Source organism: Ceratotherium simum, chromosome 35, assembly GCF_057802395.1.
Source record: "Ceratotherium simum simum isolate JZ-2026a chromosome 35, ASM5780239v1, whole genome shotgun sequence".
Lineage (NCBI taxonomy): Eukaryota > Metazoa > Chordata > Mammalia > Perissodactyla > Rhinocerotidae > Ceratotherium > Ceratotherium simum.
In genome coordinates, this window is record NC_141934.1 from 23830379 (window position 1) to 23855789 (window position 25411).

Below are 25411 nucleotides of genomic sequence, written 5' to 3' on the forward strand. Positions count from 1 at the left end.
AATGTCCAGAAGAGGCAAATCCATAGAGACAGAAAGCAGATTAGTGGTTGCCAGGGGCTGGAGGGAGGGGGAGATGGGGAGTGACTGCTTAAAGCGTATGGGGTTTCTTTTAGGTGTGATGAAAATATTCTGGAGTTAAACAGTGGTGATGGCTGCAAACGCACTGTAAATATTGTAAAACCCTTGAATTGTATGCTTTAAAATGGCTAAAATGGTGAATTTTATGTTACATGAATTTTATCTTAATTAAGAAAAAAAGAGGAAAAAGAAAACTGAGGAAGCTGGTAAGGAAAACAGATTCCTAGGCTCCTTCTCTAGAGATTCTGACTGATAGGTTCAAGGCAAGGCCAGATATAGAGATATTTTTTAAATCTTCTCAACAATTCTAAAGCAGTTTGGGGAACCTTTGCTTTAGTTAGTAAATTCCTCCAGTGAGTTCAAAATTCATTCATTCAATTAATATTTATTAAAAGCCTACTATGTGTAAGTCCTACTAGGCACCAGAGGATACAGCAGGGAAAAAACAGAGTCCCTTCTCTCATGCCTTTACATGCTATAGGAGGAGACAGAAAACAACATAAAACACAATTTAATTTCCAAAACCTTTCAATAAACACGACTCCCTCATTTCTTTATTCATCACCTTGTTAAATCAAGCATAACTCTGGGCCAGCTAATCATTAATATGATGCAAGTCATCAATGAAGAGGCCAGTCCCCCTGAACTAAACACAGCCTGGTAAAGCCAATGCCACTGGGAAGTGTCAGCTTGTCACCAAGTTATCCTTTTCAAAAACCAAAAAGTAGGAACAGACTCGCCAGTTCTGGAGCACAAATATGTGCTATAAAAACAGAGATCAGCTTACCTGGGCAAAAGCCAAGTTCAGCACTGTTTCGGAGGCCAAGTACTGTAACCGGTACTCCTTGGAGAGGGCCAGAGCCTGCAGGAGCACGGGCAGCGCGATGGTAGGGGAGGAAGATCGCCAGTACAGCTCTGCCACAGACAGCAGGACGCTGCCCCAGAAGAGGAAAACATGGGATGAGAAGGTCCAGCACAAAGGACCATCCACGTGAGACATACAAGAGACCTCCCTTACCTGATCACCATTTCTGTATTCCTGATTTTCTGACAATGAATCAACAATTTTTGTAAAAGCTTGTGTGCCTCTGACATTTGGTTCTGAGCTTGTAGCACAACTGCTTTTCTGACACAGAAACAAAAGAAACACAAGTGGTTATGCTGATGTTTTGCAAGGGTTATAAGTATAGTCACTTTCAGGGTTAGAATCTCTATTTCCTCAATTAGACTGTAAACCTCCCAAGAGGAGGAACTGTGCCTGATATAATTTTTGTTAAAAGAAAGATGTGTGTGTGTGTATGTAAGCACATATGTGTATACACCAACACACATACACACACACACAAGAAAAAAGTCTGGAATTACAGACATCAGAATACTGGTGATTATCTCTGGGTGATACTTATTTTCTCCATTTTGCCTATCTGTATTTTCTAATTTCCTATAATAAATAGATAATTAATAGAAAAAAATATTTTTCCTGAGCTAAAATTAATAAATTAATTCACACACAAAATAAATAAGAATGAAGCCATTTGAGAATGAATTCGTTCTGGGGTTGAAGTTCTCCAAGTTTCTTACCTATATACACCCTCTATGCTATTAAGAGCTGTGATTCCTGTAACAAGTGAATCAGCCAAATGATATTTGCCATCATTCATTGCTCTGTCAAACTGTATTTTTTGATCACATAGCATCCATAACTAATAAGAAAAAAAAAAATTAGGGACAAAACAGCAAATGTTCTTCTCATTATTCAACAGGGACATAAAAGTATTTGGGCTTGCTCAGCCAATATCCTTAGAACAATTCACAAACTTTTTTTTTTTATATTAAAACATTAAAAAAAATATTTCAAGTATGTGAAAAAGCACTGAGAATAAAAAAACACGTGTGCAAATTATTAACTTTGTCATATCACATTTTGCTTTATTTGCTTCAGATACTGCTACAGGCTACTGAAGTCTTTTGCAAATCCATTTCCCTCTCTTTTTCCAAAGTAAGCATTTGACTTGGTGTTTATCATTCCCATTCACGTTTTTAACTTTTATAACACGTATACTTATCCTTAAACAATATATAGTATGATCTTGTATGTTTTTAAACTTTGTATAAATAAATAGTGTCACACTGTACACATCCTTTGACAACTTGCTTTTAAGCTCAATGTTATTTTTCTCAGATTTACAGATGTTAATGCAAGTAGTTCTAGTTCATTCCTTTTCACGATGAATAGTTTTCAGTTATATAAATATGCGACAACTTATTTATTCTGGTGTTGATGGCTATTTAGGTAGTACTGATTTTTCACTCTTCTGAACAATGCTAGAACAACCATTCTTGTATATCTCTCCTTGTGCATGAGTTTATCTTAGGTATACAACAAGCAGTGGAAATGCTGGGCTATAGGACATACGCACCTTCACTTTAATATGGTGCCGGTTTGTTCTTCAAAGAGGTTATACCAATTTACATGCCCCACCAGTAACGGATTACTCTTTGCTCCACATCCTCACCAACAATTGGTATTGTCAGATATTTTACTTTTGCCCAATCTGATGGGTATGAAATATCTCACTATTGTTTTCATTTTCAATTCCCTGATTGCTAGTCAGGTTGACCATCCTGTCATATATTTATGGGCCACATGCGTTTTTTCTGTGAACTGTGAATTAAATTGTCTTTTCCTTTCTTTCTTTTTTTTTTTTTTTACTGTGCACCTTTTAAAAAAACGACTAGAGACCGGCCTGGTGGTGCAAGCAGTTAAGCGCGCACGCTCCGCTGCGGCAGCCGGGGGTTCGCTGGTTCGGATCCCGGCGCGCACCGACGCACTGCTTGTCAAGCCATGCTGTGGTGGCGTCCCATATAAAGTGGAGGAAGATGGGCATGGATGTTAGCCCAGGGCCAGTCTTTCTCAGCAAAAAGAGGAGGATTGGCAGATGTTAGCTCAGGGCCAATCTCCCTCACACACACAAAAATAATAATAATAAATAGAAAATAAAAAAATGACTAAAGGGGCCGGCCTGGTGGAGTAGCGGTTAAGTCTGCCCGTTCCACTTCGGCAGCCCAGGGTTCGCCGCTTCAAATCCTGGGCATGGACCTATTCACCACGCATCAAGCCATGCTGAGGCGGCATCCCACATAGAGGAACTGGAAGGACCTACAGCTAGGATATACAACTATGTACTGGGGCTTTATGGAGAAAGAAAAAAAAAAAGAGGAAGGTTGGTAACAGATGTTAGCTCAGAGCCAATCTTACTCAAAAGAAAAAAATGGCTAGAACTGTAACCAAAACTGTTTCATCGCATTAGCACTACCAGAGAACAACACCTAATTCTTTCTTCCCCACAGCATCCTTGGGTGCTATCTTCCATCTGCTGTTTTGTTTGCTAACCTCCTTGCCATCTGGGTTCTTGGAGTTCAGACCACAGCCTGCTGAAGGGCAGCAATGAGATCCCAGCACAGCTCCCATGCAGATGGGCACGCACACCATATCTAATGAGGCGGAGTCAACAGGTGAATGGCAGCCTCAGGACTCCCAGGCCCTGATCTCTTACAATTTCAAAATCCCTAATCCACTGAAGACTAAACTTGGTAAGGGAAGGAAGAGAAAGGGTCTTATAAAAGTTTCCTTGGCCACACCAGGGATGGAAATGGGTACAGTAAGGAACAGAGGGCCTAGGACTGTTTTATAAAGTTTATTCCCTCTGGGTACAACATCGTCCCAAAAGGGTACTCAATTCTGAGAATGAAAAGACTCGGGTTGCCAAGTAAGAGACAAAACAACAAAACTGAGACCTAACTCTTGATCTATCCAAGAACATTGATGATTTCTTTTTTTTTTTTTTTAATACTTTTTTTTTTTTTTTAGAGATTTTATTTATTTATTTTTTTCCCTCCAAAGCCCCAGTAGATTGTTGTACGTCATAGTTGCACATCCTTCTAGTTGCTGTATGTGGGACGTGGCCTCAGCATGGCCGGAGAAGTAGTGCGTCAGTGTGCGCCCGGGATCCGAACCCAGGCCGCCAGCAGCGGAGCGCGCGCACTTAACCACTAAGCCACGGGGCCGGCCCGATGATTTCTTTTCTTATTCCCATATAGTTAGAGATATAAGGAACACTAACTTAAAACCAGGAAGACAGGAAGAAAAAAAGTACAGGCATACCTTGTTTTATTGTGCTTTGCAGATATTGCATATTTTATAAGACCCTCCACCAGCAAAAAGATTACAACTCACTGAAGGCTTGGATGATCATTAGCATTTTTTAGCAATCAAGTATTTTTTAATTAAGGTATGTACATTGTTTTTTTAGACATAATGCTAATGCTCATTAATAGACTACAGTATAGTGTAAACATAACTTTTATATGTGCTGGGAAACCAAAAAATTCGTGTGACTTGCTTTATTTCAATATTTGCTTTATTGCAGTGGTCTCAAACCAAACCTACCATCTCTCCAGGGTATGCCCGGACCCTACTTTAAATCTTAGAGTCTATTTCTCAGCCTTCTTTTTTTTTTGGTGAAGAAGATCAGCCCTGAGCTAACATTCATGCCAATCCTCCTCTTTTTGCTGAGGAAGACTGGCCCTGGGCTAACATCTGTGCCCATTTTCCTCCACTTTATATGGGACGCTGCCACAGCATGGCCTGACAAGCGGTGCGTCAGTGCACACCCGGGATCCGAACCCGGGCCACCAGCAGCAGAGCACGTGCACTTAACCGCTACGCCATGGGGCCAGCCCCTCAGCCTTCTTAAACAGAGTTTTCAGAGTCTCATATGTACCTATGTTGACCTCAATGCACAGATGTCATAGAAAGGAATCAAGACACCAGAAACTGAGGGGAGACTCTAAAATATTCCATTTTGACAACAACACAGTAAAAACATTTATTTCTTTTCAGAAATAAATCCAACGCCATGCAAAAGGCAGGTTACCTGGGCATGCTGACTATTAGGTGGGAAGCGTTCCTTCAAGTGCTTTAACACTTCTGAAGCTGCAGCAAAACAGCCCTAAACAGAAAGACACAATTTGATTAGCACACCTGTGTTGAAACCACACCTGCTCCACCACTCACCAGATGTGATATGATTCACCTGTCCTTGGTGCAGAACCCAGAAGACACTAGGCAAAGACTGTCAACTATCAAAGGGCCATTTTTTTAGGTTTTAATATATTTTATTTCCCTATTTTTAAAAATCTGGTTAATCACACATATAATACATGTTCACTCTAGAAAAAAACTTACAAAATACATATAACCAAGAAAAAAACAAATTACTTTATAACCAACCAAAGATAATTACAGTAATGTTTTGGCACATATGCTTCTAGATTTCTTTTACACACATAAATACAAAACATAATATATAAATATTCTGCAAATAGGTATACATACTATTTTTCTAAATTGACTATAACACTGTTTACTACATGGTAGGCTCTCAATAAATATTTTTTGTGAATTAAATACAAATCTATATCATTATAATATTTTATTAAGTAAATAAATTATGGTACATCAAAATAATCTCCTAGTTTGAGGTATTTTGGTTGTTTTCTATTTTTTCCATTTAAAAAAATGCTACAATGAATATCTTGGTGCATACATCTTTGCATACTTGTCCAATTATTTCCTTAGGATAAAACATTATAAGTAGAATTGCCAGGCCAAATGGTAGGCACCTTTAAGCCCTTTGATATATATTACTCCAGAAATGCACCAAGTACTTTCACACCAGCACTCTATGCCTTTTTCCTCCCCCAATATTTAAGCATCTTTGCCTATTTGATGGGTGAATCTGGTATTTCATTACATGGATTTGAACTTCTTTAATGATTAGATTGAAATTTTTTCTTTTTTTTTGGCCATTTACGTTTTTTTCTGTGACTAAATGTTCATGTCTTTCTTATACTCTTATATTGTTGGAATGTTTATCTTTATCTTATTGACTCCAAAAGCTTTTCAATTTGTCCCACTACTTTAACTAGGTAATATACGTTCTGTCTATATAGAAGCTCAGACTGCAAGTGAAGTTTTATTTAACGTAAGTGGAAATGACATGGAATTACAATAAAAGATCTTTAATCTTTTTGTTCTTATGATTTTAACCGGCCAATTCTTGCCAATTATTTTCATGACTGCCATAGGGAGATGAGCACACGGATCTAGATGCGTTATTGTAAAACATTCAGGCCAAGTAGAGAGAAGAGGGCACATGCTGCAGTATTCCCCAAAAACATTCCCACTGTGACCTGACAGTCCTGAGCCTGGGAAAGGAATGATACACGACAAACCAGAATTATGCAGAAAGAGCAAAGGGGGCTGGCTATCTTAGCATTTCCTCTGGTTGCAGGGGGAAGCTCAGAAACAGCAGTTCAGAGCCCCTAACTTCTTTACAGGTTTACCCAAGCCCCAATCACTGCCATACCAAAGCGCAGCATCCAGTTTATTTGCACGTCAATTTCAGAACACAATCTGAAACACATACAAAGGAAATAAAAGAGCAAATGGAAACTCATGATCAAACTGCTTTCTCCACAGCTGGCCAAGCTAATTTCACAGGTGTGAGCCTAACCTGTGTAATTAAAAATGTGACTGTCATCAGCCCAGTGGGTATATCTATCTACATGGTTGATGTTCTAACACTAGAAACTAGGTCTTTCTAAGGCAAGTTGAGGAAAGGGGGAAGGGATTGAACTGAAACAAAGAAGCCACTGACTGTCTTGTAGCTGTGCAGTTAAAAGGCTTCCTGGGCCGGCCCCGTGGCTTTACGGTTGAGTGCGCGCGCTCCGCTGCTGGCGGCCCGGGTTGGGATCCCAGGCGCGCACCGACGCACCGTTTCTCCGGCCATGCTGAGGCTGCGTCCCACGTACAGCAACTAGAAGGATGTGCAACTATGATGTACAACTATCTACTGGGGCTTTGGGGGAAAAAAAAAAAAGGCTTCCTGACACATCCTGGCCATTGGGGCCAGGCAATGACAGGGTCAGCAGGTTTTTTAAATGAGCCTAGAGATGAAAGGTGGATGAAGATGGAAATATTCATACAGATCCAAAGAGCATGGTTAACTTTCAGCGTGTTACTCCAGGAAAAATCACAGAACTCTAAAAACTGATCTTGGACAAAGTTTCAAGGCTAAAGCACGGAGGCAAGACAAGATTTCTATAAAGCAGTCTTCCATTCCAGTAGAAAGAAAAATCATCTCTACCGTACATAACTCAAAGAGAACTGAAGGGAAGTTACTCCACTGTTTAAGGCTGGCGTCAGTCAGGAGAATCCTACTTCAGAAAGTCACACAGGGACACTTTAAATGGGTGAATTGTATGGCGTGCGAACTATATCTCAAAGTTGTTGGGAAAAAAAAGTCACAGGAGGCTCACACCAAACACCCAACTGAATGTCCACTGACTCATTCGTTACCAAATGCTCCACTTAACCACGGCACCAGGAGAGGGAAAGCAGCAACGTTAAAGATGTTCCAGCGCCATTACGAGCGGAAGAAAACAAGACAGTGATGAACACGCAACACTCCTGGAGGAAAGCAGACAGCGGGTGTAGCTGGCCTGCTGTTCTGATGTCAGAAAGCTCGGCCATGCTTCCAGGTGCAGGAAGAAGGCAGCTGATGAAGGCGCACGCAGAACCCAGCAGCCAGAGCCCAACTGCCCTCCCGGTTTACACAGCTACCTAATGCATCGTCAAGTGCTAAATACATCTAGTAGAGGAAAGTATTTATAGACTTCTGAAAGGGGCGGAAACCACCCAAAGACCTTTAGGCTGCAGATTACGGAATGTTTCATGTTATGATGCAACCTAACGATCATTATTATACCACAAAGAGGTGGAAAAAAATAATATGATCAAGGAAATGTACTTATAGCCAAGCAGTAGTGAGATACAAGGCTTTAGGTCAGAGGTTTCCCTGACCTCTTTCCCATGAAAGAAGATAATTCTGAGCAAAGAAGGAGAAAGACCCTTTCATCAACCCCCTCTAAAGAAACTCATGTAAAATTACTTGGGCTATAAATCAAGGTTATGTCCCATTCCCACTGTCCTTCTCTGGAGTCAACCAGACCCGGGTTGGAAACCTGACTGGCATTTACTGGTTGTGGGTATAGGACTTAGCTACCTGGATCTTGGTTTCTTGTTCTGTAAAACAGGGATAATGATAAAGGTGACCTCATGGGGCTATGGTGAGGATTCAGTAAGATAATACATGTAAAACACTGAGCACAGGGCCTGGCCCAGAACAAATGTACAATGAGCATTAGCTGTTATCATTTCAGCTGTGCTTTTATTATGCTCTCCCCTCTCCTATAAACATACATAGCTCTACTACCTTAAATTTCAAAGATTCTTTTTTATTCCATGTGTTACATGGAAATAGCTGACCTCTTATTCCCTTCACTGATGCCAAAAGGGACCCCAAGTTCAAGAAACTCTGCAGACTCCACACCCATTCCATTTCCACTGGTGGGACTTCACATTTTCAGCCACCTGCATCCAACCAGACCTGTCCCAGACGCCTCCAGTGCTTTTCTCAAGCTCTAGAGGGAAGAAATGGCAGAGCCTCCACTGCTCCAGAAGTACCTGGCCCGGCCACTTGCCTACCTGCTCCGCGTGCAGCTCTGCGAGGTGGCAGAGCGCCACAGCAAACGACTCGGTGTTGTTCTGCTGCACACCTGCATTCACCGACTCCAGGCTGTTCATGCTCAGCAACATCTGGGCTTGCTGCAGTGCCATGGTGCTGGGTGAGGAGACGGAACAGGAATTCCCTTCAGTCCACAGACCCAGGCTGCCCTCAGCCACACCCTACAGTTATCTTGAGTGGAAATGGAAGGAAGTTAAGCCCCTCTGCAGGCTCTGGCTTTGTGGGAGTAGCTGCCTCCCAGTGCCAGCTCCCCCATCCTCAGGACAAGGAGGGTGGAAACGCATCCTGGACGTGGAGCTCCAAAGGAAACACGTAGCGGCTACAGCACAACGGGGAGCTCCAAGCTCCAGACCCCCCACTGCCTCTAATTCTCCCTGTGGTCACGGGTAAATCAGTTTCATGGGTAAACTAGTTTTCACGGGTAAATTCAGACCTGATGCCATCCTGGCACCAGCTGCTCTTGCAATGTAAGCAGCAGCCAGGGTCTGCAGCTGTTTCAGACCAAATCATGCCAAAAAATTATCTCAAGTACAAAAACAGGTCTGGTAAAACAGGCACTTCCTTTCATTCTTGAATTCCTAGAAATAGCAGATTATCTAGGTGAGAGGTCAGGTAGTGACAGGGCTCAAGGATTAAAAATCTAGCTCAAGGGCCGGCCCAGTAGCATAGTAGTTAAGTTCGTGCGCTCTGCTTCGGTGGCCCAGGGTTCGTGGGTTTGGATCCCGGGCGCAGACCTAAATACCACTCACCAAGCCAGGCATGGCAGCATCCCACATACAAAACAGAGGAAGACTGGCACAGATGTTAGCTCAGGGCCAGTCTTCCTCACCAAAAAAAAAGAATTTGGTTCAGAAGTTTACTTCTAAGCTAAAGGAGGTTTAATGGAAATCAAACATGAGGCTGGAGATATTCCACAGAACACAACTTGGTTAACAGGGAAGCAACTTTCTTTATGTAATAGCTTTGGGGTTCAGGGGATGCTCAACTTGAGTGACCACAGCCCATGCCTCCCACGAACGGGAAGAGAGATTCCTGTCTCAGAGCACTGGGGCACAGAGCGTGGAGTCAGAGGACCTGGGTTTGAGCCCTGGCTCTGTCCCTGTTAACTCATTTGTGATCCTGGGCAGATCAGATGTGTGCACCTTGGTTTACGCTTCCTAGGATGGAGATCACCCACCAGCCCCCCCAGCGCAGTTGGGAAGAGTACATAAGAATGGCCATAGGAAGAAACTTCACAAAGTCTGTGCAAAGTACAAAATGATTTTAAACTATAGTCTTTAATCCCCTGCACAAACAACTTCCATCAAAGAGGGAAAGACCTGTCCGTTTGGCCTTCACAGAACCAGTTTAGCAGCTTCTGCTCATCTCCCGCAAGGATTCATGCCTTCATGGCCTTAACAGTCTGCTTGAAGACCCACCTGCGGCCGTAGAGCCTCCAGATGGCTGTTTTCTGTGCGATGCTGATATCGATGAGCTCTGATAGGCTGTGTTTCCAGTGTAGGAGGTCGGAGTCCTTTAGGGCATCCATCAGTTTGTTTGCCGTCTTCCCAGCAAAAGCCCTCTGCTGAACCAGGGATTGTATTCCCAGGGAGGCGAGGTACTAAGGGGACAGACAATACCCATGACTCAAGATAGAGATTACATGACAGAATTCGTTTTGCTCTTCAGAAATTTGGCATATTTCACATTCTAGCACATGAACAGTGACAGCACTATCTAAAAGGAAAGGACCAACAGCCCTACCCTGACCCTGACCTATATGAGATGTGTTCCTGAAAAACCGGGAGTGGCAGAGAGGCTGATGGTATACCGGGAAGAATCAGGGCTTTGACGTTAAGTGGACCTGGACTTAAACACTGCCTCTGCCGTTACTGTGTGACCTGGGGCCAGTCCCTTAGCTTCTTAGCCAAGCCTCAGCTTCCTCTTCTGGAAAATGGGCATCAAACCTATCATAAAGAATTACTGTAAGGATTAAAATGAAAGACTATATGTCAAACCATGCTGGGTACACTATGTAGCAGGAGATTTAAAAAGGATGCCTATTATGAGCATAATCACCTTTTCACTAACTTCTGGTATCATTTTCAAGGATGAAAGGTCAACTAAAAAAAGTCAGGTTAAATCCATAACAAAAATTGTATTTAAGAAGTCCATCATTTATTTTAAGGAGCGATTTACTTGTGTTATTTTGATCAATTCTGTACATGTAAGTTTCCTTTCCCAGAAATGAGTCAAATGGACAATTTATAGATTTAAAAAGCATATACATTAAATTATTACACACATTACTATCAATTTTACTGGACTTTGTTGCAAACTTTCTGAGACAGAATGCTTAAGTAGTTCCACTGCCTATGGTTCAATTTTCAGCATATGTTTTTGAGACAGAATAAGGTTCTTTGAGCAACAGTAATCTAGATTCTAACAGTCATTACTGCTTCATGTGTGGAGACTATGCCCTTTCAATGCCCCTCAGTATTCGTCATTGATGATTATAATTCAGGTCCTTTTCTATCACTCAAAATGAGAAAGGACAAACGTGCCTGTCAGGTTTACTGGTTCCTGGCTTTGTTTACTGTTTAAAATAAGGATCAGCAAACTTGTTCTATAAAGGGCCAGATAGTAAATAATTCAGGTTTTGCAGGTCACACATGGTCTCTGTTGCATATTCCTCTTTGTTGTTTTTTTCCCCCCGACTCTTTAAAAATGTAAAACTCATTCTTAGCTTGAGGGCCACACATAAGCAGGCAGTGAGCCAGATTTGGCCCATGGGCTGCAGAGTTTGCCAATCCCTAGTTTAAAAATAAGCCTTTCTTAAAATTTTTCTAAGTGAATATGTGGAAGTTAATGTTGATCTATAAACTAAACAAAGATCTCATTAAATTGATAAATGGAACTTTCACAGGTGTTATTAGGATAAAGGGAATAGGGAGAAATCTATCAAATGAATTCAGTGGTTTGATTAATAATTAAGGTCATATGAAACCACCAAGAATAAAAACCACACCATTTATTTAAACAATCTCACAGAAAGATGAGCCTTACCGGTAACCCAAAATGTACTGCTTTCTTCACAGAATGCTCTAGCAGAACATAGCTATCGGATCTCTTCTGCCCCAGCACATAAAGCCAGCTCTGGCAAGAGAAATCATCAAAATATATCATAACAATGATAATGGCTAGTGTTCTATTGAAATATCATCGTTTTTGTAGGAAAGAATTAACAAAAGACAAAATAAATCCTCTAAAACATGCTTTCACAAATTATGAACCTAAATGAAACCCATCAAACACATTAAAACTATCAGACTGAAATAAACAAGCCATTGATCTTCTTCGCCTCTGACAGCAGTGAGTGGCAAGTGTTCCAAAAAAAAGCATGAAGCCCCCACATGGCTTGTAATTGAGAAAGCGAGATTCTCAGGTGATTGTTGAATTCTGTGTTCTACTTGTGCTTGATGACTGTGCTTCTACAGAACAAGGTCTCATCCAGTTACTAGGTGTTGCATACCTCTTCTGTTATGCTAAGGTTTAATGTGGTAGTTTTGCATGGCAAGTTGCTTTAAAATTTATAGACAAGGGGCCAGCCCTGTGTCATAGTGGTTAAGTGTGCACGCTCTGCTGCTGGCGGCCTGGGTTCGGATACCGGGCACGCACTGACACAGTGCTTGTCAGACCATGCTGTCCCACATAAAGTGGAGGAAGACTGGCACGGATGTTAGCTCAGGGCCAGTCTTTCTCAGCAAAAAGAGGAGGACTGGCATGGATGTTAGCTCAGGGCTGATCTTCCTCACACACACAAAAAAATTTATAGACAAGAAATGCCCCCAAAGCAAAACAGATATCAAGAATTAAGAAAGATAAATAAATATGGGTTGCCTTTCCTGAATTCCCATGACCATCTAACTAGTTTGCTGTCACTGCTAAGAACCTTCCAACTGCAAAACAACTCGATTCAAATGGGGCCTTCTGAAGGCCAATTCAACCCATGGGCAGAATTCCAAGACAGGAGGGTGGCCTCACCAAGCAATGCTGGAGACACACGTGATCGTTGGACTCCTGGGCAATCCTAATCGCCTCCTGCAGGGCGAGCTCTGCCTGTTGACTAATGACAGACTCAACATTAACCTCTCATTAACAACCACAAACATGCACAAGCAACGGTAACAGGAAGTCATTGGTACAGTAACTCATCAGAGTGCAGGCCTCTGGGTTGGAAGTTGTAACTACGGGTTTATTCCCTCAGAGGCACTCCTGTCCCCCAGCAGCAAGAAACATTAACAGTGGAGATATAGAACATGTCCCTTCTCAGGTGGATTTCTACTACAAGGGGCACGTAGGAGTGGCCTTCCTTGATCTCAGCTCCTAAGATTTTTATTTTAGTTGTCTACCACTGAGGGGAGGGGTAAGGGGAGGACACAATGTTTTACTTCTCATTGCATTCCCTTCTGCATTATTTGAATTTTTTTAACTATGGCATTTGATGCTTTTATAATTTTTTCAAAACTAGTTTTATGACGTATTTTGAGGATTCCCATTTCTGAGATTTTTTTTCCACTCTTGCAGTCCCCTTCCATCTGGAACATCTCTCCCAGCCTCTTAACTTTCATGGAAATTCAGCCAACTATTCTTGGCCCCACTGAGCCCTCACTTCTGAAAACACACACAGAAATTTTATCTGTACCCCACCTTACAGTGCTTAATTACATACTACTGTGCATCACCTTCTACTTATTTAATCTGTGTTAATTTTATTTCTCCAACTGGTTTATAAACCTGTAGAGGTCATGGGCGATGCCCAAAACTTTGGGTTTCCCAGTGGCAAGTCACAGAATAGTAGTCCTATAAATGCTGGGTCACTGAGGAACTCAAAATAGAATCAGAAATTCTATGGGTATCACTTACTTAGGGAAAAACTTACATACGAAATTTTCTTTCAATATGAGCAACAGCCTCACACAATTAATTTTAACTGGGGAGAGCTGAATTGTTCCTCGATAATTACTTGTTTGAATAAAGAAACCAGATTTTTTTTTTTCGGTGAGGAAGATTGGCCCTGAGCTAACATTTGTGCCCATCTTCCTCTATTTTGTATGTGGGTCACCACCACAGCATGGTTTGATGAGTGGTGTAGGTCCGCACCCAGGATCTGAACCTGCAAACCCGGGCTGCTGAAGTGGAGCCCGCGCACTTAACTGCTGCACCACCGGGCCAGCCCCCAAGCCCAGCTTTAATAAGCTCTTTGAGAACGGCCTTTCATTTTTTATGGACTCATAATAAGTAGCAATGCCATTTGTAATATTTACCAGTAACTTATTTCTGTGTTACAAACAGCTTGCCCTAGGGTTTGGAAATTTGTATATAGCCTTCTAGATACAAATAATCTGTTGATGTACAGAATTTCTTTATATTTGCAACATTATCAATGGATGGGCAGCTAACTGTGTGGAATTAATTACTAATTAATCCCTGACTCACGCAGGTCCAGGCTTTTTTGTTTTTAGTTCTGAAGCTATGGGCCTGTATAAATCTTTGTCACTTAGCTACCAAGATTGTGGAGACTTCTTGAAAATCTTTATGGTTGTTTACGGAGCATCTACTGTGTCCTAGGCACTGGGGTTCTGGGGATATAGTGGTGAAAAAAGAGGAAAAAAACCCTGTTCTCATGGAGCTTACAGTGGGGGAGATAAACAATAAACAACACTAAACATAATAATATATCAGGTTGTGCTAGATCAGGATGAGGGGTTAGAGAGTGATGATGGGGAGTGCTATTGTTTTCATAAGTAACACTCTTCCTCCGGATACATGCACAGATCACTCACTCCTCAATTTGTAAATCTCCATTTAAATATTAAGGGGGAAGTTCAGCCCTCCCTAACCTCTGCTAACTTAATATTTGAATATAGATTTAAAGGAAATGAGGGAGTAATCTGTGCATGTGTCTGAAGGAAAGTGTTCTAATCAGCTAGAACAGCAAGTGCAAAGGCCCTGAGGTAGGGGCTTACTTGCCATGTTTGAAGAGGAGCGAGTAGTGTGATTAGAGTGCTGTAAGTAAGGGGGGAATAGAGGAGAATGAGCTCATAAGGGTGGCTGTAGGCTCAGGTAAGGTCTTTGGCTTTTACCCTGGATGATTGTAGGAAGCCATTGTTTAGAGGGTACAGACCTTTCTGCTCTGGCATTTTGAAAACAGTAGAACAGCCAGTGCGTTTCAGGTATTACAATCATTTTGCCTCTTGATCGTTTACTGAAAATTTTTGTCAGAGGCTTTTCCAGTTAGCAGCAATGGAAAACCATCAGGTCCTTCAAGGATTTGCCTGACTTTCTTGAAGTTTCTGTGTTGGTAATCTACCTTTTCTTCCTACCTCAGAAAAGTAATCTCTCTTTAGTCTTTTTTAGCATACTATCCATACAGTTCTCCCAAAAGCCTTTTTTCTAAACATAACATTATTTATTTGGTCTTCAGATTTTTAATAAAGTCAAACCAACTGATATTTATTGAGGGCCTGTGTGTGAAAATATTTTTCCCACCCTCAAGTAGCTTATGTTCTGGTGCATCTTAGCATTAAAAGAGATTTAGAAGAAATATGAAATAGGTAAAAATATCTGGTTTCTGTGGCTGGCCCAGTGGCATAGTGGTTAAGTTCAGTGCGCTGTAGTGGCGTCCCATATAAAGTGGAGGAAGATGGGCGCAGATGTTAGCCCAGGGCCACTCTTCCTCAGCAAAAAGAGGAGGATTGGCATTGGATGTTAGCTCAGGGATAGTCCTCTTCACACACACACAAAAAAAAGCTGGACTGACAAAAAGTTGACTATTAAAAGATAACATGGAATCTCACAAAATCATAAAGTTTGAAGCAGCCTTAAACATTTTTCGGTACAACCGTCAATCTGATGCTTGAATTCCCTTAATGACACCCCTGCTGTAGGCTTGAGCACTCCGCCGACACCTTTCTCAGAGGGTTCTATACAGGAAACTTCGTCATAAAGAGCAAAAACGTTTTGCCCTTTAACCTGCACTTACCAGCTCTCCATCTTCTCTAGTAGTGACATCCTCAATCACTCTAAGCCCTTTTCACATGACCTTTTATTTCATGAAGATGCCAAACACATGGCTTTGCTAAATCATTTATCCTCCAGGCTAGACGTGCTCACATCCTTCCCACATTATCTACACGACATGCCTTCAATAAGACGGTCTCCCGCACAAGCTCCGGCTTGTCTATGTCCCTTTCAAAACGTGACAGCAAGGGGCAGAAGTCTCAGTTCTTGAACTTTGGACACTATGCTTCCATTAATACCCTCTAGAGTCTCTATTCAAAGATGCCTGTCACAACCACATTGTTCTCAAATGGGAAAAAGCCACTGGGGGAGGGGGAGGGAGACTTTCAAATAGTAATTTCCTACCTTTTCACCATTATTCACATTACTGCATTGATTTCAAAATAGCCTCCATATTTTGAAAGTTTTTATCCACTTAATTCTATTTTATCCACTTACTCTAAATTGATCAATTTTCCTATTTTATCATACAAAAATCATAGGCATATCTTAACAACAGCATAAGCCAGTGTCACCTCACTGAGCTGCCTGAATTCCGTCCAAAAATGCAAACACGTGACTTTTAGTAAGCCGTTTGGTCTTTCACCCAGTAAACACACAACTTCCTTTTGACTTTTCAAAATACTGAAAATAGCTTTTACATCTCCATTATTACCTCAGAAAAATCCTTTTGGGAATCTCTGGCCTAATGACCTAATTTCCTTTTAATTCAATGGCTGTTGTTCTTAGAAGTAAGGAAAGAAAGAGGCCACGAACTAAGATAGTAATGCTAAATAGTGACAGCAGGGGGCAGACTGTTCAGGTAGCTTAACTTGTCCAGTGCAAAAAGCTTCCCTCTTTGGAAGTTATTGACAAGCCCAGCTTGAACAATCTCTTTCTTTCTTTTCTTCTTCTTCTTTTTTTTAATACAGCATTTTAAAAAAAATACATCTCAATTCTCATTTGAGAGTGAATTTCTTCAATTTCTGTATGGACAGAAATCTATAAACTTACTAGTGACCGAAGCGGCAGTGCAGGGCGGCCAGGTTCAGAGCAGCGTATCTCAAGCTCCGGCCATAGCCCTCTTCCCCGTTACTTTTGCTCTCGGCTCCAGTAAGAATCAGGCGGTCAAAATAATGAAGGAGGCTGTGTGTTGAACTGAAAACATCTTGGACCCGGAGGTTGTTTAAGTAGCTGAGATAGTGCTAAAACAAGAAACAAGCAACATATTTCAAATATTCTGCTTCCTCTTGTGTAAGACTAATGCAGAGTTCCACTGGCTGCAAACCTCTGTGTATCCCCCACCCTTCTAGCAGGATGGTCATAGTTGAGCTTAATCTTTTCCCCACAGGCAGAATAAAACAGGTTCAGGATACATTGGTTTGTTCTCCCCCAGGGAGACCTCAAATGAAAAACAGGAGTTCCATTAGTATTTGTGTCAGCGTTTTATCCTAAATATACATCCCCTATGCCACTGGTTATGTTAGGACCCATGGGTTACATGTGAGGGTGGAGGGGGGAACTCAGCTAGCTCAGCTATTAAGGAACATTGTGAATTCAGAAATAAAGATTTTAAAACCTGAATTCATATACAAATTATAAAATTAATTTTTCTAAATGTCCAAGTTAAAACACAGTGAGGCTTTTACCAGTTTACTAAATTAATTATCTTGTATTTTGACACTCTTTTCATTTTGTTTGATTCACTGAATTAAACTTAGCTCCAACAGGCAGATCCCAGTTACTAAGGAGCAAAACAGATATATTTCTACGGTGAATAAAGTCAGATGTCAAATCCAGGTACTATTAAGAAAGTTTTCAGGGTAAAAATCCAATAAGGAATGGAATTATTTGAACTTAAAAAAATAAAGACTGACAGAAGAGGAGAAAAGAATTTTTAGCCCCAAAACTTAAAAAAAAAGTCTATCATCTCCTGTCCATAGTTCACAACACCAGAGAGATGATGAATGAAAGAGAACATTAACAGATTGAAAAAATCTCTACTTGCCCAGGGATGAGAGGGTAGGAGGGAAAGCTTTGCAACCTAGGCTGAGCTGTTGACTTGCCAACAACATGATTTCTTCCCAAGAACCCGGGCCAATGGACCACTCCTCATTTGCATGGCTACTTAAGAAGAAGAGTAACAGGGCCGGCCCCGTGGCGTAGTGGTTAAGTGCGCGTGCTCCGCTGCTGGTGACCCGGCTTCGGATCCTGGCTTGTCAGGCCACGATGTGGCGGCGTCCCATATAAAGTGGAGGAAGACAGGCACGGATGTTAGCCCAGGGCCAGTCTTCCTCAGCAAAAAAGAGGAGGACTGGCATGGATGTTAGCTCAGGACTGATCTTCCTCACAAAAAAAAAAGAAGAGTAGCCTTGTCGTTGCTTTCCAACTCAGCAATAAATTCTGGGAAAGACTCACCGCTTCAGCAAAATCAGGATTAAATTTCAACAAGTTGTTTAATTCTTTCTGCAAAGAAGCTGGAGTGAGGGCTTTAGTCTCATCATTCTTTAACAAAGAAGCCTGAAATTTAAAAATGACAACTCAGTAGAAAGCCAATAAACATATGGAAACGAATTCTCAATAGCAGCATCTGATTATTTTCTTTTCCACAGCTACTCTCTCCTCTTGACCACACAGAACACTGTTCCCTCTTCCCGAAACACAAGCCTCCCAACCACCATTCCCCATCCACACACTTCCCCCATGCAAACTCCTGCTCACCCTTCAGGCCCCAATAAAGACTTCAGCCACCTGCTTCCACCACCTTGTAGACTGGGTAAGGTCCTATATAAACCCCTACCTGCTCCCATAGGCCCCCTGGACTAACCCTTCCTGGAGTACTTATCAAACTATATTAAAAGTGCCAGCCTGACCCCACCCCCAGACTGTAAGTGCCTTCAAGGCAGGCAGTGTGTGTCTCTAGCACTGCGAAGGGCCCCATGGCACACACTTGCCCACTCCTGGTTATTTGTTTCCTATGGATGATGCCAGCAACGGCTATATAAAATATGTAGAAAACTAGTTCCAAATTAATATTAGTACTCAACTGGGTTTTAGGCCCTTTACTTCAATTTTACCTAGACAAATTTTTCTTTAAAGTAGTAAGCTCTAATTCTATTTTAATTCATTATATCATTACAGAAGATTCCAAAAATACGGAAAAGTATACAGAAGAAAACAAAAATCATCTGTAAACCCTCCACCCAGAAATAACACTATTAATACATCAGTGTATCTTATTCCAGCCTTTTTCATATGTGTGTGTATAAATGTATGTATATATGTGTATACATATATTATACCATATTTTTAATAAAACTAGAGTATGATATATAATTTTACTTCCTACTCTTTTGATTTAATATATTACAAACTTTGTCTCATCATCAGTCTTTGAAAATGATTTTTACAGCAAAACTATTAACCATTTGTCATATGTATTACAAATACTTTTTCCTCTTTTGTTGTTTGCCTTTTAATTTCATTAAATCAGGTTCTGACATGCAGACATTTAAAATTTTTATGCTGAAAAATCAAATGATCTTCTCCTACATGTTTTCTTTCACAGCTTTTATGTTTAGAAAGTCTTTCCTCACATAGAGATCTGTTAAAAGTTAATACGTAGTTCCTTCTAGTCTAATTACAGCTTTCAATATTTACATTTAACCCTTTAATCCATCTGTAATGCACAGAGGTGGGAGGATGAGGTGAGGATCCCGCTATATTTTCTCCTCCATAGTTAACCAATTGTCTAGACGGGTCTTTCTAATCCGTTTGAAATTCACCTGCAGGGGTGAGTCTATCACTTTTATCTAGATCTAAACAATACAACTTTCTGTGAAAGAAAATTAATAACAAAATTAGGGATAACCAGAAAAGTAGAGCAAAAATCAAAATTCTATGCTGAAAACATGGAAGAAAAATGTCCGGCTTATTTTACCAACAAAATGAAAAAGTATGGCTCAAAAGCACCAGCAGGAAATGTATGGGGTAAAGTGCACTGATGTCTGCAACTTGAAATGCATCAAAAAATAAGATGAAATGGTGGCTGGATGGGCAGATATAGGACAAAAACAGAGCAAAATATTAATTACAGGATCTAGGTGATGGGTATATGGGTATTCACTGTGCAATGCTTTTCAACTTTTCTTTCTGTTTGAAAATGTGTACAATAAAATGTTGGGGGAAGGGAAGTCAGTCTTCTAAATCACGTTTTGGGGCTGTGTCAGTCCCACACCATCACTAAATGGACCTCCATCATAACTCTAATAGGGAAATACCATCATACACAAAACAGGAAGGAACACATAGCTACAACTGCACTGTTAGTGAAGAAAAGGGGATCAAGAGCAAGGGATGATGCAGATTCACCAACAAGCCTGCTAACGTAACAGGCATACGTCATGACAGGTAACGTCACACAAAACATGTAGAAAACCAGTTCCAAATTAATATTAGTACTTAACTGAGTTTTAGACCCTTCCATTTTACCTAGACAAATTTTTCGCTATCAGTAATAAGTTCTAATTCTATTTTAATTCATTATATCATTATAGAAAATTAAAAAAAGGATTTTAAAAAGTTCATGATAAATTACAGAACTTACCTGTTGAGAAAGAAAAAATTCTGCTTGTTTTTGGGACAGGGGCCCACTGCAAGATACCTCCTCCTCTCTGGAAAAAATAAAATAAAAATAATAAAGCATTACACACTAGTTAAAATGGTAATGCTTACAAAGTCCAATAGATTCTTCATAACACCCTTCAGTGGTATCCCATCACCTCCTAGAATAGAGTCCACACTGCTTAGCAGGACAGGTGTGGTGCTTCATGGTGGTCCTACTTCCCACCTCTCTCCTTTGCCGTCTCTTTCTCACCTACACCCCAGTCCTGATGAATTCCTTACAGGTCTCTTATCACGCCAAGATGCCCTCGCCGCTTCCTCTGCCTGCAGAGCCCATCGTCCCACCCACTGTTGGACTGTTGTACACCATCCACCATACAAGACTACCTCAAGTGTCATATCCTCCAAGAATCTCTCCTGATATCTCTCATATGAGCTCCCACTGTCTCCCAGAGATACTTATCACAGCACCTAGGCATTGCCACATTTGGCTGTTCTTACTTGTATTTGTACATGAATACCCAGTCCATGCCCAGGTACACAATGGGCACTCAGAGTTTGGGAAATGAATGAATGAAGAGTTTCTAACTCCTTGCTACAGATACAAGATGGTACTGTATTCAAGAGCAGGAAAAAGAGGCTTTACCTAAGAAATTATCACTTGCCTAGAAGTTTAGATTACACAGAATCAATAAAAAAGAAATGTACTGATATAAATTGAGACTTCAGAAATCTATACATGCACAATATAAAACATTCTTATTTTGGGAGCAAAGCATGAATAATATCCTTTTGTCACATGACTCTAAAGAAATGGCTTCTCTGTTTAGGATTACAATAAGTATAAATATGAATTTATTCATCAATAATATTTGTATAAGCACTCTGTGTCTAATACAGCAGTTCTCAAACTGTTGCATGCAAACAGAATATAAATGGGTATTTTAAAAGAAAAAAAATGCTTCTGAAGTTAACTAACTTAGGGAAAGCTGTATACTCTTATTTTGCTTGGAGAGTCATGATGCACATTAGAGAAATCCAACAGAAAGAAACTTTATTCACTCTTGTTTAATGTCCCATTTACTAAATCATTAGAACAAAGAATCCTTTCCTCACATCTCTCAGAAGCACTAGTGTTCCACAGAAAACACTTTTGGAAGAGGTGCTCGAATATTCTCTTGGTTTCATTGCTGATATAAGGCAGTGTATCAGATTCTGGAACTATCAGAGCTGCCAAGAACCAGCCCCGAGTGACCTACAGGGAAATGGAAAAAAAATTCACAGGCCAAGTTCTCAAATGGAAAACAGTTAAGAGTCTGGGCAATAAAAGTCCTTTTCTCTTAACATATCCCATAAAGAAAGTAAGTCCAAGGCTTGAAACAAATATGGCTGCACACAAAAGGCTAGAGACAGATGAAAATCTGAACGAAACTGGACGCAGCACTGCTGGTCCTGTCCTCCTCTAAAGCCCATAATGCTCACTGTTACCAGATGCTTTATTCAGTCACACCTTTTCCTAAGAAAGATTTGAGGTAGGGGCCGGCTGGGGTGGCGCAGCGGCGAAGTGCGCATGCTCAGCTTCGGCGGCCCGAGGGTTCACAGGTTTGGCTCCCAGGCACGCACCGGACACACCACTTGTCAAGCCATGCTGCCTCAGCGTCCCATAGAATGTAGGGGAAGATGGGCACGGATGTTAGCCCAGGGCTAGTCTTCCTCGGCAAAAAGAGGAGGATTGGCATCAGATGTTAGCTCAGGGCTGATCTTCCTCACAAAAAAATAAATAAATAAAATAAAAAGATTTGAGGTATCTTATGATAAAGGACACAGGAGCAATAAATTTAATAAGATAGAAAGAGAAAATAAGAATCACACAAGGTAAAATTGCTACAAATGAAGGGAAATACAGTTACTGTAAATGAAGACTAAATTTGGCTCTGGCTTCCATGGTGGCAACCGTGGCCGGTGTGAACAAGCTTGGGAAAAACAAGTAAAAATACCACGGCCCAAATCATCCTTGACTCACTCCTCCTTTGCTTCCTCGGGGCCTCATAAATTCATGCAGAGAAAGTAAGTCTTAAGAAGTCAGAGATATTCAACTTAGGAACAGGCTCAAGTATACCTTGTTTATGAATCCAATTATCAGCTGAGACAGAATTTTAGACTTAATAGTGCTATACATCAAGGGCATTTCACCTGGACCCACAGATGGACTTAAGGAGTCCATGAACCTTGTAAAACTACATGCAAAAGTCCACATGGATATGCTTTTTAATGTGGAGACAGAACATGGCATTCATCAGATTCTCAAAAGGAGTCTGGAAACTCTAGGGCTTAAATCTATCACTATGTTTGAAATTTTAAAAATATACGATTAAGCAATCAACAAAGATTTTTTTTTTTTTTTTTTTTTGAGCACTTGCAATGCATAAAACACAAGTCTAGGTCCTGGAGGAAAATGCAATGTCTTAACGGGCTTACAGTCTTGCTGAAGGCTAAGACCAGCCCAGGCGGAAAGATAGCAGTAAACAATAAATACCAAGTATGAACATGATCTCTGTACTGAAAAAAGGGAGAAACACTCCAGCTGGAAAGGTGAGGAACTTGAAAGTTGGGAAGGAGTGGAGAAAATGATGAGGAAGGAAGAAGGCATTCCAGGAAAAGAAAACACAAGACAGACCGGGAAAAGACCTGGGAAAAGAGGGATACAAGCAGACCCGACCGGCTGGGGTAAAAGATCCAAGTTGAGAAACAGAAGATAAGGTCAGAGACGTCAACTGCGGAAGGCCTCAAACCCAGGCTGGGAGACTGTGGAATCTCTGGAGATTTCTGAGCAGGGCAGTGACAGGACAAAAGCAGGGGAGGGGAGGGACTGAGACAGGAAACAGTTACTAAACACCCAAGGAGGCCATGAAGACCTGAACCCTTCTGAGGTGTGCGACCAGAGAGGACGATCCAGCCCCTCCACCCTGACCTCACGTGCTCAAGCCACACTGTGCTCCGTCTGTCCCTCCGACGTGTCAGTTTGTCCTGTCTTGGGCGCCCTGCGTCCGCCACGTACTCTGGCAACTTTCTCCGGGCTGGCTCCTCATCACCTAGCTCCCAGTCTCAAAGAGGCCTTCCCTGACAGCACCCCACAGTTATTCTCTATCCTTGTGTCCCATTTCATTTCTTCACGGCACTGACACTCTCTGAAACTACATTACTTATTCAATTAGTTACTTCCCTGTTATCTGACCCTCCCCTCATAACGCCACGAGGACTGGGACTTCCCCTTTTTGCTGACAGCACAGCCCTAGCATAGCACCTGGCACACAGGAAGCACTCAGTAAATACTGTTGACCACATTGGTGAATTTGACAAATTTATATTAAATCACTGGCAAGTGAAGAAATACCAGAGAATTTCTACTCATGTCAGGTCCTCTTGGAAGCACAGAGAAGATGTGGTTCCAGCAGCTTGGAGACTAGCAGCCTCCACGGCAAACTCACATGCTGCAATCCTATACGGCTGCTCTCTGTCTGCAGGACACAAGAGCTGCCGCTGAGCAAATGAAAAGCTGAAGCTACGTTTCTCTTCCTCTGTAATTGGATTTTTAAAAAACATCTGATAAACATTTGTTGACTGAATATTTATTCCCTCTCTTCTAAATTAGCAGGTGGGTTCCCATTTTGAAATAGGAATAATTTCATTGTAGGATGGGAGATTAGGAAGCTATTCAATATTACTTTCCCCTTTCTAATTTTAATACAGATTTCTAGGGCAAGAAAAATAATTTCCCTGAAGAAAAGAGACCTAAAAACATTCTAATAACTAAAAAGAAAGAAAGAACTAAAGTGAGAAACTTATCGTAACACAATAAAACATTAGAAAAGATCACAAAAAGAAAAAAAATTAAATCTTCCTTTTTAAAACAATCAAGAAATGTATGTAAATATGTTATAAAATTTAAAAAATCCTATAGCAAGTAAAATCATTTCTTTTTGGACAAAGAATTATAATACTTAATTAGAGTAACATTTAAATAATACATTTCTTTCATTTCAGTGATAAAATGCAGTTTACTAAATATACACTATTTTCTGAAACCATACACCTGAACAGTAAATACATTGGATTACACACAAATGAATTTGTAGAATAGGGTAAACACAAAAAGATGCAGTTAGACCTAATTAAACCAGATTAATTTAGGAGAAAGTCAAACCAAAATAAGGAAAGTCTGAATTTTAACAGTTCTTAACAAGTGACATTCTGCTACTTTAAGTATATAAAGTAGCTAGAACAAAGAGTACACTGTTGCCTGGAAGGGGATTTAACTAAAAGAGAAATTAGAGAAGCAGGATAAGATCAAATATCTGTTGAATGTTTACTACATACCAGGCATAGTTATAACACTTGATATGGATTTCTCATCTAATTTCACAACACCACTCTAAGGAGGTGATGTGAGATCCATTTCGCAGATGAGAAAATTGAAGCACAGAGATGGTGAGTGACCCGTCCAAGGTCTCACAGGGCATAAGGGGAGGAGCCAGAATTCAAACCCTGTGGTCTGACTCCAGAGGCAGACTCTTAACCCTACACAGTACTGCCTTTCCACTAGACGACGAGCATTTGTAAGCAACTCTAAGCGTTACCTAATGGTTTTACAATCTTCTTGCTCCCAGTGTATGCTGAACAAATGAAGTAAGAGTACAAAGGCCACTCCTAGGAACTGTATGGAAGAACTGTCTACACAGTCGCTCCCCACCTCCCAAGGGGGTCAGTCAGTCTTCTTAGGGCAGGTGGGGCTTACTTCTCTCAGAGCTCTGAACACATTGTACTGTAATGATCTGTTTATGTGTCAGTCTTCTTCACCACACTGTGGGCTCCTTGAGACCAGGGAATATGAAGTACACACGCACGCACGCACGCACGCACGCACTCGCGCACGCGCACGTTTTTCCCTCCAAGTAACAGTAGTTTATTTGGGAGGTGATCCCAGGTAACAGTTGGGGAGAGGAGAAATGAGGCAGTGA

General features: G+C 41.1%; 1 protein-coding gene across 1 annotated transcript in view; it reads right to left on the minus strand.

Annotated features, from left to right (window-relative positions):
• ANAPC5 (anaphase promoting complex subunit 5) overlaps positions 1-25411 on the minus strand; it is a 37871-nt gene that overhangs the window by 5837 nt on the left and 6623 nt on the right. The window contains exons 5-15 of the mRNA XM_004430003.3: positions 20377-20443; positions 18189-18290; positions 16785-16975; positions 12753-12834; positions 11775-11864; positions 10148-10329; positions 8690-8825; positions 5016-5090; positions 1660-1781; positions 1097-1204; positions 866-1013 (exon numbers count right to left, since the gene is read on the minus strand). Coding sequence (XP_004430060.1) covers positions 866-1013; positions 1097-1204; positions 1660-1781; positions 5016-5090; positions 8690-8825; positions 10148-10329; positions 11775-11864; positions 12753-12834; positions 16785-16975; positions 18189-18290; positions 20377-20443 — 1303 coding nt within the window. The remainder of the gene's footprint in view (positions 1-865; positions 1014-1096; positions 1205-1659; positions 1782-5015; positions 5091-8689; positions 8826-10147; positions 10330-11774; positions 11865-12752; positions 12835-16784; positions 16976-18188; positions 18291-20376; positions 20444-25411) is intronic.